This window comes from Phasianus colchicus, chromosome 1, assembly GCF_987193195.1.
Source record: "Phasianus colchicus chromosome 1, bPhaCol1.hap1.1, whole genome shotgun sequence".
In the NCBI taxonomy this organism is placed as follows: Eukaryota; Metazoa; Chordata; class Aves; order Galliformes; family Phasianidae; genus Phasianus; species Phasianus colchicus.
This window is the reverse complement of record NC_143436.1, coordinates 74194554-74209672: the sequence shown is the minus strand read 5'-3', so window position 1 is coordinate 74209672 and position 15119 is coordinate 74194554. Positions and strand designations below refer to the sequence as shown.

Here is a 15119-nt window from a genome sequence, read left to right as displayed (position 1 = left end):
TAAAATGTTGGGGAATAAAATGAATTGAAGAACAGGTTCTACAAATATTTTTCATATTGGCTTTAGTTATTTAGCACTGTTGTCCTAGTGAACAGTGCAGTGTTTATGAAACTAGATCTTTATGATTTTGGGAAAAAAATGATATATGAACAAGATGAATTATTTGTATTTTACATCTTAGCTGTGAACAATCACGTATCAATCAAAAGTGCTGTAAGAGAAGTGGTGAATCAAAGGCTAACATGAAAAAAAGACAACAATGAAGAAATTTGAAAACTATACAAAAAATCTGCACAAAGATATTTCATATTATTGAAACATTTGACCTAATGTACTTTAAATTACTGCAAGTCATCCTTTCAGAACTCTGTTCAATCATGTATTTGATAGTCCTGGAAATAATTATTTTAGAATGCACAACACAAGTACTGTAATCATTAAAAACTCAACCACAGGAATGGAAAAAGAAATTAAGCACAAAGGGAGAACAGTGCATAAATGTCTCACACAAAGTCTTGTATCAACAAGCATAAAGAAAAAATAATTCAAGTAATTATTTAAAATGTCAATTGTGCACACAGTCAAAACCCTAGGATGGATAACTGAAAGAGTAAGAATTCCTGTAAAATGACTAGGAAAATTCAGTTAAAAGTCTTGTATTCCATTAGAGGGCAGAAATTTCTGGGGCTTTAATATTCATAGTAAAATAAAATGGGACTTTTATCATTTATTTTTAAAGGGAGTGTACTGGATAAAGCTCCTTATATAAAAAGGATAACAAAACTCTTCAGTGATTACAAAACAGAATTTTACCCTCAAAAAATCCATATGGAAAAAATAATAAAGTATTACACTAACACGCCATTGCAGAAGAGGTCAAAGCGTAGAATGCCAAAAATCTCACTATTTCTTCACAATATTTTTAAAAGCTTCATACAGATGAGTAACTAACAGACAATTATTACTACGGTACTATTTTTTTTCCTGATACTTTTACAGATACAAACAACAGACTACTGGGAATGTAGTAACTGTATTGCTAGGTCTTGATGACCCTTTACAGTGAAAACAGAAGTGGGATGCAGTTATTTGACCTTGTGACCAAAGGACTAGACAAAAAAAAAGTTAAGCAAAATAAAGCACACTCTACCAAGAATCAGCCTGACATCAAACATCCCTATTTGAATTATAAATTCATGAACTGTTTCCTAATACTGACCAGGTAATGTACTAGAAAAGAACTGTGGTGTTTCAATTTGACATAGTTACTACCATGGAAAGGATTGATATATGATGGCAAAATACTGGTTTGGAAATCCATTCCAGCTTTATCACCAGAAAATGTAGTTAGAAAAATGAAGTGCTTTCATAAGTCAATGCAAATATAAAAACAGATTTGACCCAGAATGAAGAACCCATCACTGTAAGTTTTTAAACAATCTCTGGAGTTGTGAAATATCATATTTTAGTTAATAATCACTGAATTGTTAAGCTAATTTTTGTGGTGTATTGCTAAGCTATGTACTCTTGCTTCAATTTTCAATGGTAACTAAGGTCTCTTTTGAATCCTGAGATGCAGCAAGTTTCAGAACATGTAATTTATAACTGTCAGAAAAATGAAGGTTTGAATTTGACATTAAAACTGATTTAATTAAATTAATTGATTAAATTGATTAAATTGATTTAATTTAATTAAAACTGAATAACAGATTTTTTTATTTGTTAAGTATGAAATACTGCCAAAAAAGTGATATCCACATGCATTTCAACTATCAGTATGAGGTACACATTCCTCGAAATTAATAAATTTAAAAATAACTACAACATTCCTGCATACAAAAAAACCGAACTTTTAATTGAATTCACCAAATTCATATGTATAGTTTGAGACTCACTCTAAAAGCAATTCTCTGAACATTAAAGATAAAGCAGTGAACTGAATACAAGATCACAAGACAAACCTTCTTTGCCTGCCATTTAAATTACTACCCTACCAGAATTTTCTATCTTAATAGCAGAAGGAAATAAGATCAATTACAGTGGATAAAATAAAGTATGCAAGCATGTTCTTGCAGTACTAGGGTAGCAAGGCTGATTTTCGTTAGATAAAACATTTGGAGAAATAGTCCAAAAGATCCCAGGTGATTAACTTTTTCCTCATACCTACTGCAAGAGACTGGAGTGTGGTTGTGGTTTTTTTTTTTTGCTAAAACTACTGTAGCAAAGTCTTTTTGCTTATAAGAAATTTAGTGATGCTAAGATACATAATGAACAGGAAAGAAAACCAAAAAGTTAATAAAAGCTAATTAATTATAATGCTAATAATCAATTCCTATTTTTTTCTTAATTCTACATGCAGTATTGAGGTACTAAGGCCTGAACAGTAGGCCTCAAACCAAAGCTGACTTCAAGATGAATCTTGAAGGGATCATCAGTATCTAATCATTAGCAAAATATGCACCTTGGACAAAATGTCCAAGAGATGTAGCTTAGATAAAGTGTCATGAGAATATATTAACCTTTTCTTGTTTAGAAGCATAGTGTCAAGGCCTTACTAGTACACAAACTTCCTTGGTTCCTCCTTAAGTCCTGGCCAGGCTTGAGGTAGATAATGAAAACAGATGTTTCCACCTAATTGTCACATAAACTTGTTTACTCAACAATACAAAAGCTGAATCCTCTTTTAGCAAAGTTAGAGACCTCTTCTATGAGTGGACACGCTATGTGGGATTTCATAGTTACCAGGAAAGGCTCTCCAAGTCCTCACTGCAACAGGGCCTCCCCAGCAACAGTGGAGTTGGATTATGGTAAAATATTAGGACAACTGATGATGTATCTTTCCTGATCACCATTGCTATCCTCATGAAGTAGTGCTTAGGTGCATTGCCTTGCTCTCTTTTATTCTTGTTGTATCATTTCATTTCTTATCTCATTGCTTTAAACTTCAGACAAAATAAATATACTTCTTTAACTTGGTTTCTGTGACCTTTGTGCTGACCCTGTCCACTGGCAAAACAAGTATATAAGGCCCCACAAAAAATTACTAAACAAATGCATAATTTATTTTAAAATATTTATGTGTCACTGCTGGAATCCACCTGGATCTCTACACCATTTCATCTGCTAGAAACAGAAAATGCTGTTTGACTACCAGCTACAGTATTTACCCAAATTCCCATAAACCAATTTAGTAGTTTTTGATATTGAAAATATCAACTATTTCAGTTGAAAGCAGTAAACAAAATTCACTTATTTCAATCATTTAAGACTTTTGAATTATTTTAATATTGCTTAGCTTTAATATTTATTAAGCTTCTCTTCTTGCTTTCTGCCTGCAATTTAATCTCAAACTCAAAAAAAATCTCAAAAAATCTCAACTAGTCATAAAACATAACATTCAGAAATTTCCTGCAGGCACCAAACGCCTTGCATACAAAGAAAAATCTGCAATTCCACATTATGAGTACAAATAAGACAAAACATGGCCTTTATGAATGGTTTCACTGCTTCAAAGTAAAATTAAGAAGCATGGGAGCTTAGTACAATCCAATATCAATATTGATTTTGTTTTCAGATACTGCTTTCCTGTTATTTTACAATTTGTTTGCAAGTTTGTTCCTGGTTCATAAATTAATTCTTATTCCTGTTAATCAGGTGACTTGGACTGTCTCTATATAGTATGTCCTGCTGTACAGTTCCATGAACTGTTGCATGTGCTACAGCCTGCACTTCGCAGGGGTGAAAAGGAGTCTGAATGTAAACAAAAGGCTACGGCAAAGGTGTTGTCTAAGCATCACTTTACACAGGAACCTACCATGCTTCTTTTATTCTTCTAACCACAGACTTGGAATACTTATAATGTATATCAAAAATTTAAGTCAATCTTGTAATTAATTACATTGCACATGGGAGCAAACAACAGATGTGAAAATTCCTTGAAACTGCTTACAAAAGTCAGCACTTTGGAACAAAATTATGCTTCTGTTCGCTTAATTCATTACTCCAATACTAAAGCAAAAAGTGCTCACAGAATGAGCCAAAGTAGCCAAAGTGTCACATTAAGACCACATAAGAAGCATTTTATTATATTCCTAGAAGAGCACCACATACTCATTAATGAAATTTTTAACCAAAATTATTACAAAAGTAATACAGTTGTACAGGTCTGAGGTAAGTCACCTGCTGTGTCTTTATCTCATAGTCCACGGATAACAGTTCGGGAGTTGTAATAAAAGGTTAGATTTTACATGCTATTAAATTCCTTGCCATGTTCTCCTAGTAATACGTATACCTATACATATGCCTACATACCAACATATAAATATATACTACTACACCAGCATTTTGCAAAACAGACTGAGGAAAAAAGAAACTAACAGCTATTACACCTACTACCAGGGAACCTCTTCAGATACAATCAATATGAAAACAAACAGCAGATTTTTTAGAAACAATGCAAAAACTGGAAGAGCATTCTCCATCCAATTAACAACACATGCACAGCGGGTCTGAATGGCTGGCCTATGTGATTTACTATATCTTGGGGCACTCAAAACACTGGGGTCTGTCATAGTTCTCACTATTTTCAGAGCAGTCAGAAATGCAAGTCCAGAGGTTATAGGATTATGAGTTTCAAACCACAAAAGACAACACTGGCAAATTAGTTAGTAAATCTTGAGCTTATGTCAAAAAAGACAAATGTGGATACTCACAGAAAAGTTCTTCTTTATTGTTTTTAACCAAAGTGCTTCCCTCTATATCCAAGTCTCATTAATATAAGAGGCACTCAGTACTGTGTTATATCTATGCACTGGATATAATCTAGAAATAACGTCTATTTTTATGATAATTTAAAGTTAAAGTAGTGGCTTGTTATTTAATCCTACTTTAGTGCCTGCCTTCTTTTTCATCTGTGTTACAATTCACTGCCCTCTACTCATTTCTTCCTTACTCTAGCAAGACAGTCAAGCATAGTTTTGCTTTCAATACTTCTGTTCAAACAATGATCTACCAATACTACAGAGTCAAACAAAATTTCAGAAAATTAATAAAGATATTTTTTGGACCTAGTGTGGATGTACCTCTGATGAAAAAATAATTCTGGCTATTGGCTGTAACAAGTATATTAAAATTTGACTCAGAAAAGTTCTTTAAGTTATCATGAAGGTTTATATAAACCTCTACAAATCTGATAGCTTTTGAAGATTTCTTTCACCAGATATAGCAGCATTATTTTATATTTCAGCTTTGTAGAACACTTGGGAACAGCAGTAGTTACAAAGTAATTACAAAATAATAATGGGTCAAATTTCCACAGAACATCCTTCATAACTTAGATATGTAGATTCTCACAGCAACACAAACATTTTTCTAGTAAAAAAATCTTCCTTGAAAATGCAACAAGTAAAAGAAAACTGAAGTATATACAATGAGCTACTGCCAAATTAGTGCTATTAAAAAAACCAGGGACTATATTTGGAATATTAAAAGATCATAATGAGATCACATTGTCTACCTTTCATTCATTTTCTCAAATGATACGTTACCAATTGGATTTTCTTTTTCTATTTTAGTTTGCATTGTCCTTTAATCTTTAAAGGTGAAGAACTGACGACATTCCCCACTTGATTTAGACACTTTGGCTTGAATGCATAGTAAATAGTAACACTATCCTTACACTGGGCATTTTACCTTTATGATATTGTTTCTTAATTTTTCATTTCCCCACTTAATGTTTATCTTCTCAACCTCTCATTTCTTGTAAAACAATCCATGCTTGTTACCTGTTCATCCGCCCTTGAGAAAATATAGTCAAAGAGATAAGTAACTTTTTGTTCCACTGATACTGAGAGACTTCTTTCTAGGTAACAAAGTCAAAAATATCATGTGCTAAACTAATTAATAAAGAAATAGTGTCTTTATAACTTCATCATATGTACGGACAAATTTTATACATATGATATTGTTACTCCATAATTTTATGAAACCTACAACAGCTCTAAAGAGTTTACGTTAAAAGAATACTGATGAGGAAAATGTATTGTTGAAGAGTGCTGTGTAAAGAGAATGAAAGAAAGTTAAGTAATCTAGTTCAAAGAATCCTATCATCACACAGAAAATTGGTATAAGTTCTTCATGATACTTCTATTTTCATAAAAGAATGTGGATGAGAAAGGGAGGAACTGAGGGTAGGGGTGGGAACACAGAAAGAACATCTTCAGCAGAAGGGAAATACCTCAGCAATGCCTACTGAGCAGCTACTCTACATCTTGGAACAGTGACAGCTGTCTAAAACTGTTAATCAGCACAACTCAAAGCACATCCCCATCACAGAACTCTAAGTAAACGTGTGTAAAAAAAGAACTTTTTTATTTATGCAACCAAAGTACAAGTTAGAGAATGAGAATGCTTAAGTCTGAGGGTATACTTTCTAGGTTTCTAAGAAAATGCAATCCTGATCTACCTCCAAAGCAACTTTGCCTCTTTATCCATTATTATAGAGACCATTATAACGTACATAGATGCCTTGCTGGCAGTCAGCCCTTAAATGAGGTCTAAGAGAGGTGGAGCCAGACTACACCTCTTCTGGTCACACAGCTGAATTGCTTTCACCTGTGCTCTCAGGGCTGACCAGGTGCTTTCCCCAGGTGCTCAATCAGTGTGGTTCAGGCCATAACTCAACAGTTCCCATACGATATTGCATTTACCACAGAGTAAAAAAAAATGTATTTTACGCTATTACAAAATAAGATGAAGTTTCTGGATAAGAATTTGCTCTTTTCTTAAATTGCTTAACCACTGCTAACCAGGTACAGATATTGTAGTAGTTTTGCTTGAAGGATTCTAAAATTTGTTTTAAAAACAATGATGAAAGGTATGCTACTTTCGTAAAGGTATAACTGGAACTCTCCAAATAATTCAAGGAAAAAAAAAATATGAAAGCTACGAGTTTTCACTGAACTATTTTAGAAAATTCTTTCCACAGGCTGTTTTTTAGTGTAGTTCATAAAGCATATATATTTTTTTTTACTCTGACAGGGCATGGCCTTCGATCAAGGCCTATTTATTATATCTCTTATATAAACATAAAAAAGCTACCATGCGTAATGATTTGAAGATAAAAATATCTTCCCATCTGATCTTAAATACAGTAATTTTATAGATCTTATGCCAGAAAAAGCTAACTGTCCTCAGTTTCCAGACAGGAAATTTTTTATTGAATAGAATTATGTAGCAATTGAGTAATAAAGGAAAAAACAATTTATGCAATAACTTGATATTCAAGAACTCTGTGAAACAACTGGAAATGCTGCTCCTACTAGATAAATAAAAAACAATTTTGTTTCTTTGAATATGGTATTTTCTTTGTTTCTCTTATTTGTGAAAACTTCAGAAGGACAAGAAAGATTGAGAGCAATCAGAAAATGGAATAAAGGCAAGGAGCTCTAACTGTAGATGTAGGTGGAAAGAAAATGGAGGTCTCCATTCCTGAAGATAGCAGAAATCTAAGAAATTAAGGACAGATTGTTATAGAATTTCCTAAAGAAAAAAGTTAATAAACCAGCTAATTTATTCATTTTATTATTCTGCCTTTTGATTTGCAAAAAAAACAAAATTCTGTAGATTGACATGTAGAAGTATGTTATATTACAAGAAACTGTTTGACAAATCCAAAGATATTACTCCTGATTCTGTTTTTTTTTTTTTTTTTTTTTTTTTTTTTTTGTGAATTTCGAGACAGATTTCAAGATTTCTCACTCCAAGAAATAAAACCCTTTAGCCTCAGGTAACTCACCCTTTTCTGCTCCTTAATATATTCCATTAGTTCCTCTCTTGTCCTTTTAACAGCTTCTTCGATTGCCTTTTCACTTCGTTTTTGCTCCTCCATTAACGCTTTCTTGATAAGTTCCTTTGTAAAAGGAAAATGTTAAGTATTAAAAATATTTCATAAATGTAACACATCTCACCCTTTTCCTTCCTACTAGAAGTTTATCGTGACCATATTCTGCCCCAATTAGCATACCCTAAATCAACTTTGATTTGGTAATAGAAGTATATTGTAACAAAGAAAGCCAGGAACAAATTAAAACACCTCTATCACCTCAAATACAACCTATCTACATAAGTTATTTGTCCAGGAAACATCTTTCTGAACCAAACAGATTGTCCTAATGCTTAAGTTCCAGCATCCCGAAGTCACTCATAAAATACATAACAATATTAATTAGCTAAGATTTCCATTTTCAAAGTTCAGTAACATGAGATGACAAACAAGATTCCTGAAACATACAAAAGATTACATAATAGCCAGTCAAAATAATCAGTGTATGTTAAATAATTTAGATGAAAAAAGAAAGAGGGGAAAGGAAAAAGGGAAATAGTGGATTATTTATTTACTTATTTATTTTTAGGACTAATCAGAAGATGTCACTGGATTTACCATGAACTATCCTCATCTCCATCTTCATTCTGGATATTCAAAAGCAGATGCAGCAAAAATAGTAGCAGTGCGCCTTCAGAATGAAGGAGGGGTGGAACGTACTTCTGCTACTTAATATCACTAGATCTAAGCTTGTTTACCGCGTACACATTTAGCATGACTACCACATCACCAGAGTGTGTATTTGTATATGTCCGCAGGAAAACAAAAAGAAGAAAATGTACTTTATGTAACAGAGCATGCCAATCAATACTTAAACAAAACAAAACAAAAAAAGAACAACAAAAACCCATCCAGACTTGAAGACATGGGATTAGGAAAGACAAGGCGCAGGCAGAACTGAACTTGGCGAGGGACGTGAAAAACAACAGGAAGACATTCCACAGGTACATTGGACAGAAGAGACAGGCCAAAGTGAGTATACCTCCTTTGGTAAATGTAAAAGGAGAACTGGCTTCAATGGATGAAGAGAAGGCTGAGGTACTGAATGAGTTCTTCACCTCGGTCTTCACTGGTGGCTGGGATTCTACTATTTCTCTTGTCCCTGAGCCCTGCATCCCTAAACCTCTAGGTGAGGACTGGGGTGGTAAATCCCCCCCAGCTGAAGAGCAGAGCAAGTCTGAGACCGCCTCATGAGACTGATGTGTACAAGTCTATGGGGCTGGATGGCGTGCATCCCAGGGTTCTGAAGGAGCTGGCTGAGGTGCTTGCCAAGCCACTCTCCATCATATTTGAAAAGTCATGGCTGTCAGGTGAGTTCCTGGATGACTGGAGGAAGGGTCACATCACTCCCATTTACAAGAAAGGGAGCAAGGAGGACCCAGGGAACTACAGGCTGGTGAGTCTCACCTCTATGTCTGGGAAGATCATGGAACAGATCCTCCTGGACAACATGCTTGATCACATGATGAATGAGTGTGTGATCCAAGACAGCCAGCATGGCTTCACCAGAGGAAGGTCATGCTTAACAATCTGGTGGCCTTCTATGATGGAGTGACGGCATTTGTGGACAAGGGAAAGGCAACTGATATCATTTACCAGGACTTGAGCAAGGCCTTTGACATGGTCCCCCAGCACATCCTTATCTCCAAAATGGAGGGATGTGGATCTGATGGGTGGACCGCTCAGTGGATAAGAAACTGATTGAAAAGCCACAGACAGAGGGTGGTCATCAACGGTCCTATGTCCAGGTGGAAGCTAGTAATGAGTGGCGTCGCCCATGGGTCTGTCTTAGGACCGGTGCTCTTTAATATCAATGACATCGATGATGGAATCAAGTGCACCCTCAGCAAAGTTTGCTGATGACACCAAGCTGAGTGGTACAGTTGACACGGTGGAAGGAAGGGATTCAGAGGGTCTTCAACAGGTTTGAAAGGTGGGCCCGGATGAACCTAATGAAGTTCAACACAGCAAAGTGCGAGGTTTTGCACTTGGGCCAGAGGAATCCCAGGCATCCATACAGACTGGAAAGAGTAGTCCTTGAGAGCAGCCCTGCAGAGAAGGACCTGGGGGTTTTGACGGATGAAAAGCTTAACATGAGCCAGCAGTGTGCTCTTGCAGCTTGGAAAGCAAATGGTATCCCAGGTTCCATCAGAAGAGGAGTGGCCAGCAGGGACAGGGAGGTGATTATCCCCTTCTATCTCTTGTGAGGCCCCATCTGGGGTACTGTGTCCAGGTCTGGAGCCCCCAGTACAAGAAAGAGAGCTGTTGGAGAGGGTCCAGAGGAGGGCCACAAAGATGATCAGGGGACTGGAGCACCTACCATACGAAGACAGGCTGAAGGATCTGGGCTTGTTCAGCCTGGAGAAAAGCAAGCTGTGGGGTGATCTAACTGCAGCCTTTCAGTACCTGAAGGGAGCCTATAAACAGGAGAGGAGTCAACTCTCTGAAAGGATAGGTAACAGCAGGACAAGGGGAAATGATTTTAAGTTGGAGGAGGGAAGATTTAGGATAGATGTCAGAACTTCCATTCTTTACCATGAGAGTGGTGAGGCGCTGGAACAGGCTGCCCAGAGATGTTGTGGATGCCCTGTTCCTAGAGGTATTCAAGGCCAGATTGGATGGGGCCCTGGGCAGTCTGGTATAGTATTAAATGGGGAGGTTGGTGGTCTTGCATGTGGCAGGGAGGTTGGAGATTCATAATCCTTGAGGACCCTTCCAACCATTCTGTGGCCATTCTGTGATTCTGTGATATGATTGTTGGCAATTTTATAGGAACATTCTTCTGTTTCCACACAAGGATGAGGTGGCAGTAATAAATTTTATCTAGGAAATACAACCACGGACTGCAATGTCAATGTTTTTTTCAGAAAATAGTAACCTTCAAATTATAATGTTTGTGATTTTAATTAATACTTAGTATTAACTAGTACTTCTGAAGTTGGAAGTGGTTAAAGTTAGCATGCAGTGGACTACCAACAGCAGGAATCTCTCGCCTGAGAGAGATACTGAGGTATTGCTGTGTGCATCCTCATGCTCTCAAACTTACAAAACATTTTATTTAAACAGTTGTTCCCATAGAGACTTACAAAACCAATGTTGTCCATAAACATATGACCCATTATTATTTCTGCAACAAAGTGGCAAATTAAGAAGAAAGAGAAACTGAAAATTTTGTTAAAATATATAATTGCTTTCTTTCATGTTTTCATAACAAAACTACTCTAACTTCTGGTACTATACATAATTTTAAAAGAGACAATGACTGTAGATTATTACCTACAAAATTAAATGCCGAATTAATTCAACCTAAAAAAAAAAGCGCATGCAAAGTGCTATTTCATATTCTCTTAAGAGAAATTTAAGCACTGAAAATTGAAAAATACGGCAAAGGCAATATAAATTGTACATGAATTCAGAAAAGCAATTTTTTCTCCACCACATTTCATAATATAGTTGTCACTACTGTAATAGGGCCAGGGACCATGATATTAAGAAAAATGACTTCTGGCAAAAACCCACCAAATGTTGAACATGAATGACAGTGTTGTGATAGGCCAAGACCGTTGCTGAAAAAGATATTGCTTTTCCTTCCAAAACTGAACACTCTCTCAATCAGTCAAATAAAGTCTAACAATTTATTCCTGGAATTACAAGATTAAATGTACCATTATACTGGCATACTATGAAGCATAGAACAAATGGAGCATTTCAGACACTGCCTGCATCCCCAACAGGATTTTGTAAGCTATGCAACAGATAAGAAACGGACAAAGAAAAACTGATAAATACTATTTTGTATTCTGTATATTTACCTGGCAGTGCACTCAATGTCCTGTATATCATAAATGAGAAGTTTCAAAGACTATTTCAGGAAGTGAAATTAATATCATTGTGTAGGTCATTCTCAAGTACAAAAGCATTATAAAACATGTAAAGGCAATGTTAACATCATGGACTTCTTTATGTAAAAAAAAAAAAAAAAAAGTATCTTTCAGTAATAAATATAATTAGAGTGAAAAATTGAAAAGAAAATTGAAAGTAATCTCTGATGCAGAGATAGAAAGATAGAAAGATAGGAACATATCCTATTATCAAAGAAAGACCAATGGAGAGACCGCACTAAAAGGCTAGAAAAAGACCTTTAAAGTAGTACTCTAAATCTGCAAACAATAATTGAGTCAGGGAAAATAAAGATGTAATATTAAAAGAATAATGATTGTATCTATGTGGCTAGAAATGTCATATATTGCAGATCTGCTGCGTAAATGACCAGCAACATCTAAACAATTGTATTTAAAATCAGATCTGAAACAAAGCCAATATACAGTCCAGAAAAACAAGCAACAATGTGCATATTGAAGGTAATAATTAGTATTTGGATAGTCAGAAAGAAAACATTAAAGTATCTACTTTTAAAGTTTAAAGTGATAGTGATGCATTCACAAGGTGGTACCAAATAGAGATATGTTTTTAGTATAGACAGAAAAAAATGCTCAAAGGAAGCACGTAGCAAAAAGTACCTTAGGCTTCTAAATTCAATACAAGCCAAGAGACAGCACAGAGCAGCTACCTAAACCTGGAAAGGAAACAGTTCCCAGTCATACAGAAGAAGCATAAATACCAAATATCACAGAAAATAACTGACAATCAACTGCGCAACACAGAGGTTCTCATTCCCGTTGACTAAGTTACCAGATTGGCTGTTTTGCCACTGTATTTGTCTTAGGTGGCAAGGTTTTGCACAGTTGTGGGACTGCAAGGGTGGCCTCTGTGAACAGAGCCCAGCAACTGCCCCATGCCAGCTCCAGCTTCAAAAAGGACTCAGTGCTGACCAGAGCTGAGCCATGAGCAACACTGGGTGTGACTCTGGGATAGGAGATTTAAGAAAGATGAAATCTGCTGTGTAAGAGTAGCTGGTACAGAGGAATAAGAAATGTAAGAGAAAAAGCCCTGCAGATACCAAGGCCAGTGCAGAAGGAGGGCAGGAGATGCTTCAGGCATGGAGCAGCTCTTCTGCAGCCCATTGAGAAGCCCATGGTGGAGCAGGCTATCATTCTGCAGTTGATGGGCACCAAATGGAGCATATCTCTGCATGTAGCAATTGAGGAGCATAAAGTGCAGCCGTGGATGTGGCCTAAAGGAAACTGCAGGCCATGGAGAGTCCCTGTAGGAACATGCCCTGGGCCAGATCTACATGGAAAGGAGCCTGCAGTGAAGCAGGATGGGTGAGGTGTGACAGTAATTGGTGAGTGATATCTCTTTCCTTACCTCAAACCTTGATCACTTTTTCACTGTATTTTTTCCCCTTTATCCTTTGAGGAGAGGGAGTGAGAGAGGGGTGTGCTGGATTTTAGCTATCCATCAGGGTGAAACTATCACAATTGCAGGGAAACAAGATGAAAACATCAGATAACTGGATAACAACTGTATTTAAAAATTGGTAGTGCCAATGAACAAAATCCTGTAGGTTTGACACTTACAAAAGATGTATTAATGAATCTATACATAAGAATGTCTTGACAATAAATACATAATCCTCATATATTTTCTTCAAAATATTTATTATAAAACTCTTGACTCCATGTACCAGCAAAAAATCTTTTTATTTGTTTGTGATTCTTGTTTTTAAGATTACACAGTTAAGAAAAGACCATTCTGCAGCTAATAAATCTGATTAAAAAAGAAAAATCAGAATGGGAAATAACGTATATAGGCAAAATAGTTTATTACTTTTTCCCACCCTTCCCAAATACAGAGCAATGAGGAAAAAATATTTAGGCAGAAAATAATTTTCAACTGAAATTTAACAATTAAGCAGCAGTAGAAAAATAAGCTAGTTCTCTAAGTATGGATCCAGTACCTCCATGTTTTCATTTATAAAAGACTGTGGAAATCCTTAAGATATTTAACACGAAAGTGATTATGACTTGCCAAAACTATGAACAGAAGAACTCCCTTAAGCATACTGTAAGAACTCCTGTAGAGGAAATGGACCTGGGGGTATTGATTGATGCTCGGCTGAACATGAGCCAGCAGTGTGCCCAGGTGGCCAAGAAGGCCAATGGCATCCTGGCTTGCATCAGGAACAGTGTTGCCAGCAGGAACAGAGAAGTGAGTAGTACAGAAGTCCCCCTGTACTCAGCTCTGGTAAGGCTGCACCTCACTGAAAACAGTGTCCGGTTTTGGGCCCTCACTGCAAGAAAGACATTGAGGCCCTGGTGCGGGTTCAAAGAAGGGCGACAAAGCTGGTGAGGGGTCTGGAGCACAGGCCTTGTGAGTAGCAGCTGGAGGAGCTGGGATTGTTCAGTCTGGAGAAGAGGAAGCTCAGGGGAGAACTTATTGCTCTCTATAACTACCTGAAGGGAGGTACAGTGACGTGGAAGTCGGCCTCTTCTCTATCACTAGTGTAACTAGTGATAGAACTAGAAGGAATGGCTTCAAGCTGTGCCAGGGGAGATTTAGGCTAGACGTCAGGAAATAATACTACTTCTCTGAAAAAGTGGTCAGGCACTGGAATGGGCTGCCCAGGGAGGTGGTGGAGTCACCGACCCTGGAGGTGTTCAAGGAAAGTTTGGATTTTGTGTTGAGGGACACGGTTTAGTGAGAACTATTAGTGATGGGTGGCTGGTTGGACTGGATGATCTTGTAAGTCTTTTCCAACCTTGCTGTTTCTGTGTGATTCTGTGATTCTGCAACTCCAACTCTCTTTAAGAATACTTAGGAAGTTTTAATAACATATCAGGTAAGCAGCCATTAGTTTTTCAGATTTAAGCACTGTGTTCTAGACTTCATACTTCTGAGAAATTACATCTTCTAGTATTTTTAAACTCGCTACAAAACATTAAAAACACTTTGAAACCCATACAATGCCAAATAATTTTAATTAATCAAGTTTTTTAAGCCATTTAGATGTTTTCCGTTACAATTATATTGGACATTCCAAGATGATAAACTAGAAATAACAGTTCTGCATATAATAGCTAGAAGATATGAGCCCTTAGGTGCATGAGGATACTAGAACTGTATTGAATTTTTGGAGACTTACTCAGCAAAGACTACTAGGAAACTCACTTTTTTTTTTTTTTTTTTTTTTTTTTTTTTTTTCCCCATAAGCCTGTTAGTTAACTTTTCTTGCAAAAGTACTTTTTCTTTGTTTATCTTGTTACATTTTGCATACCCTAGTTTTGGATTTGCAGAATGCAACGTTACAGCCTCAGTTTTTCTACAAGTTACCCAT

At 36.3% G+C, this 15119-nt stretch overlaps 1 protein-coding gene across 12 annotated transcripts in view; it reads right to left on the bottom strand.

The window, feature by feature from the left end:
* Positions 1 to 15119, bottom strand: part of CCDC91 (coiled-coil domain containing 91) — a 218620-nt gene that overhangs the window by 107575 nt on the left and 95926 nt on the right. For all 12 annotated transcript variants that reach the window (XM_090147880.1, XM_090147900.1, XM_090147893.1 and 9 more), the window contains one exon: positions 7796 to 7909. In XM_090147880.1, coding sequence (XP_090004006.1) covers positions 7796 to 7909 — 114 coding nt within the window. The remainder of the gene's footprint in view (positions 1 to 7795; positions 7910 to 15119) is intronic.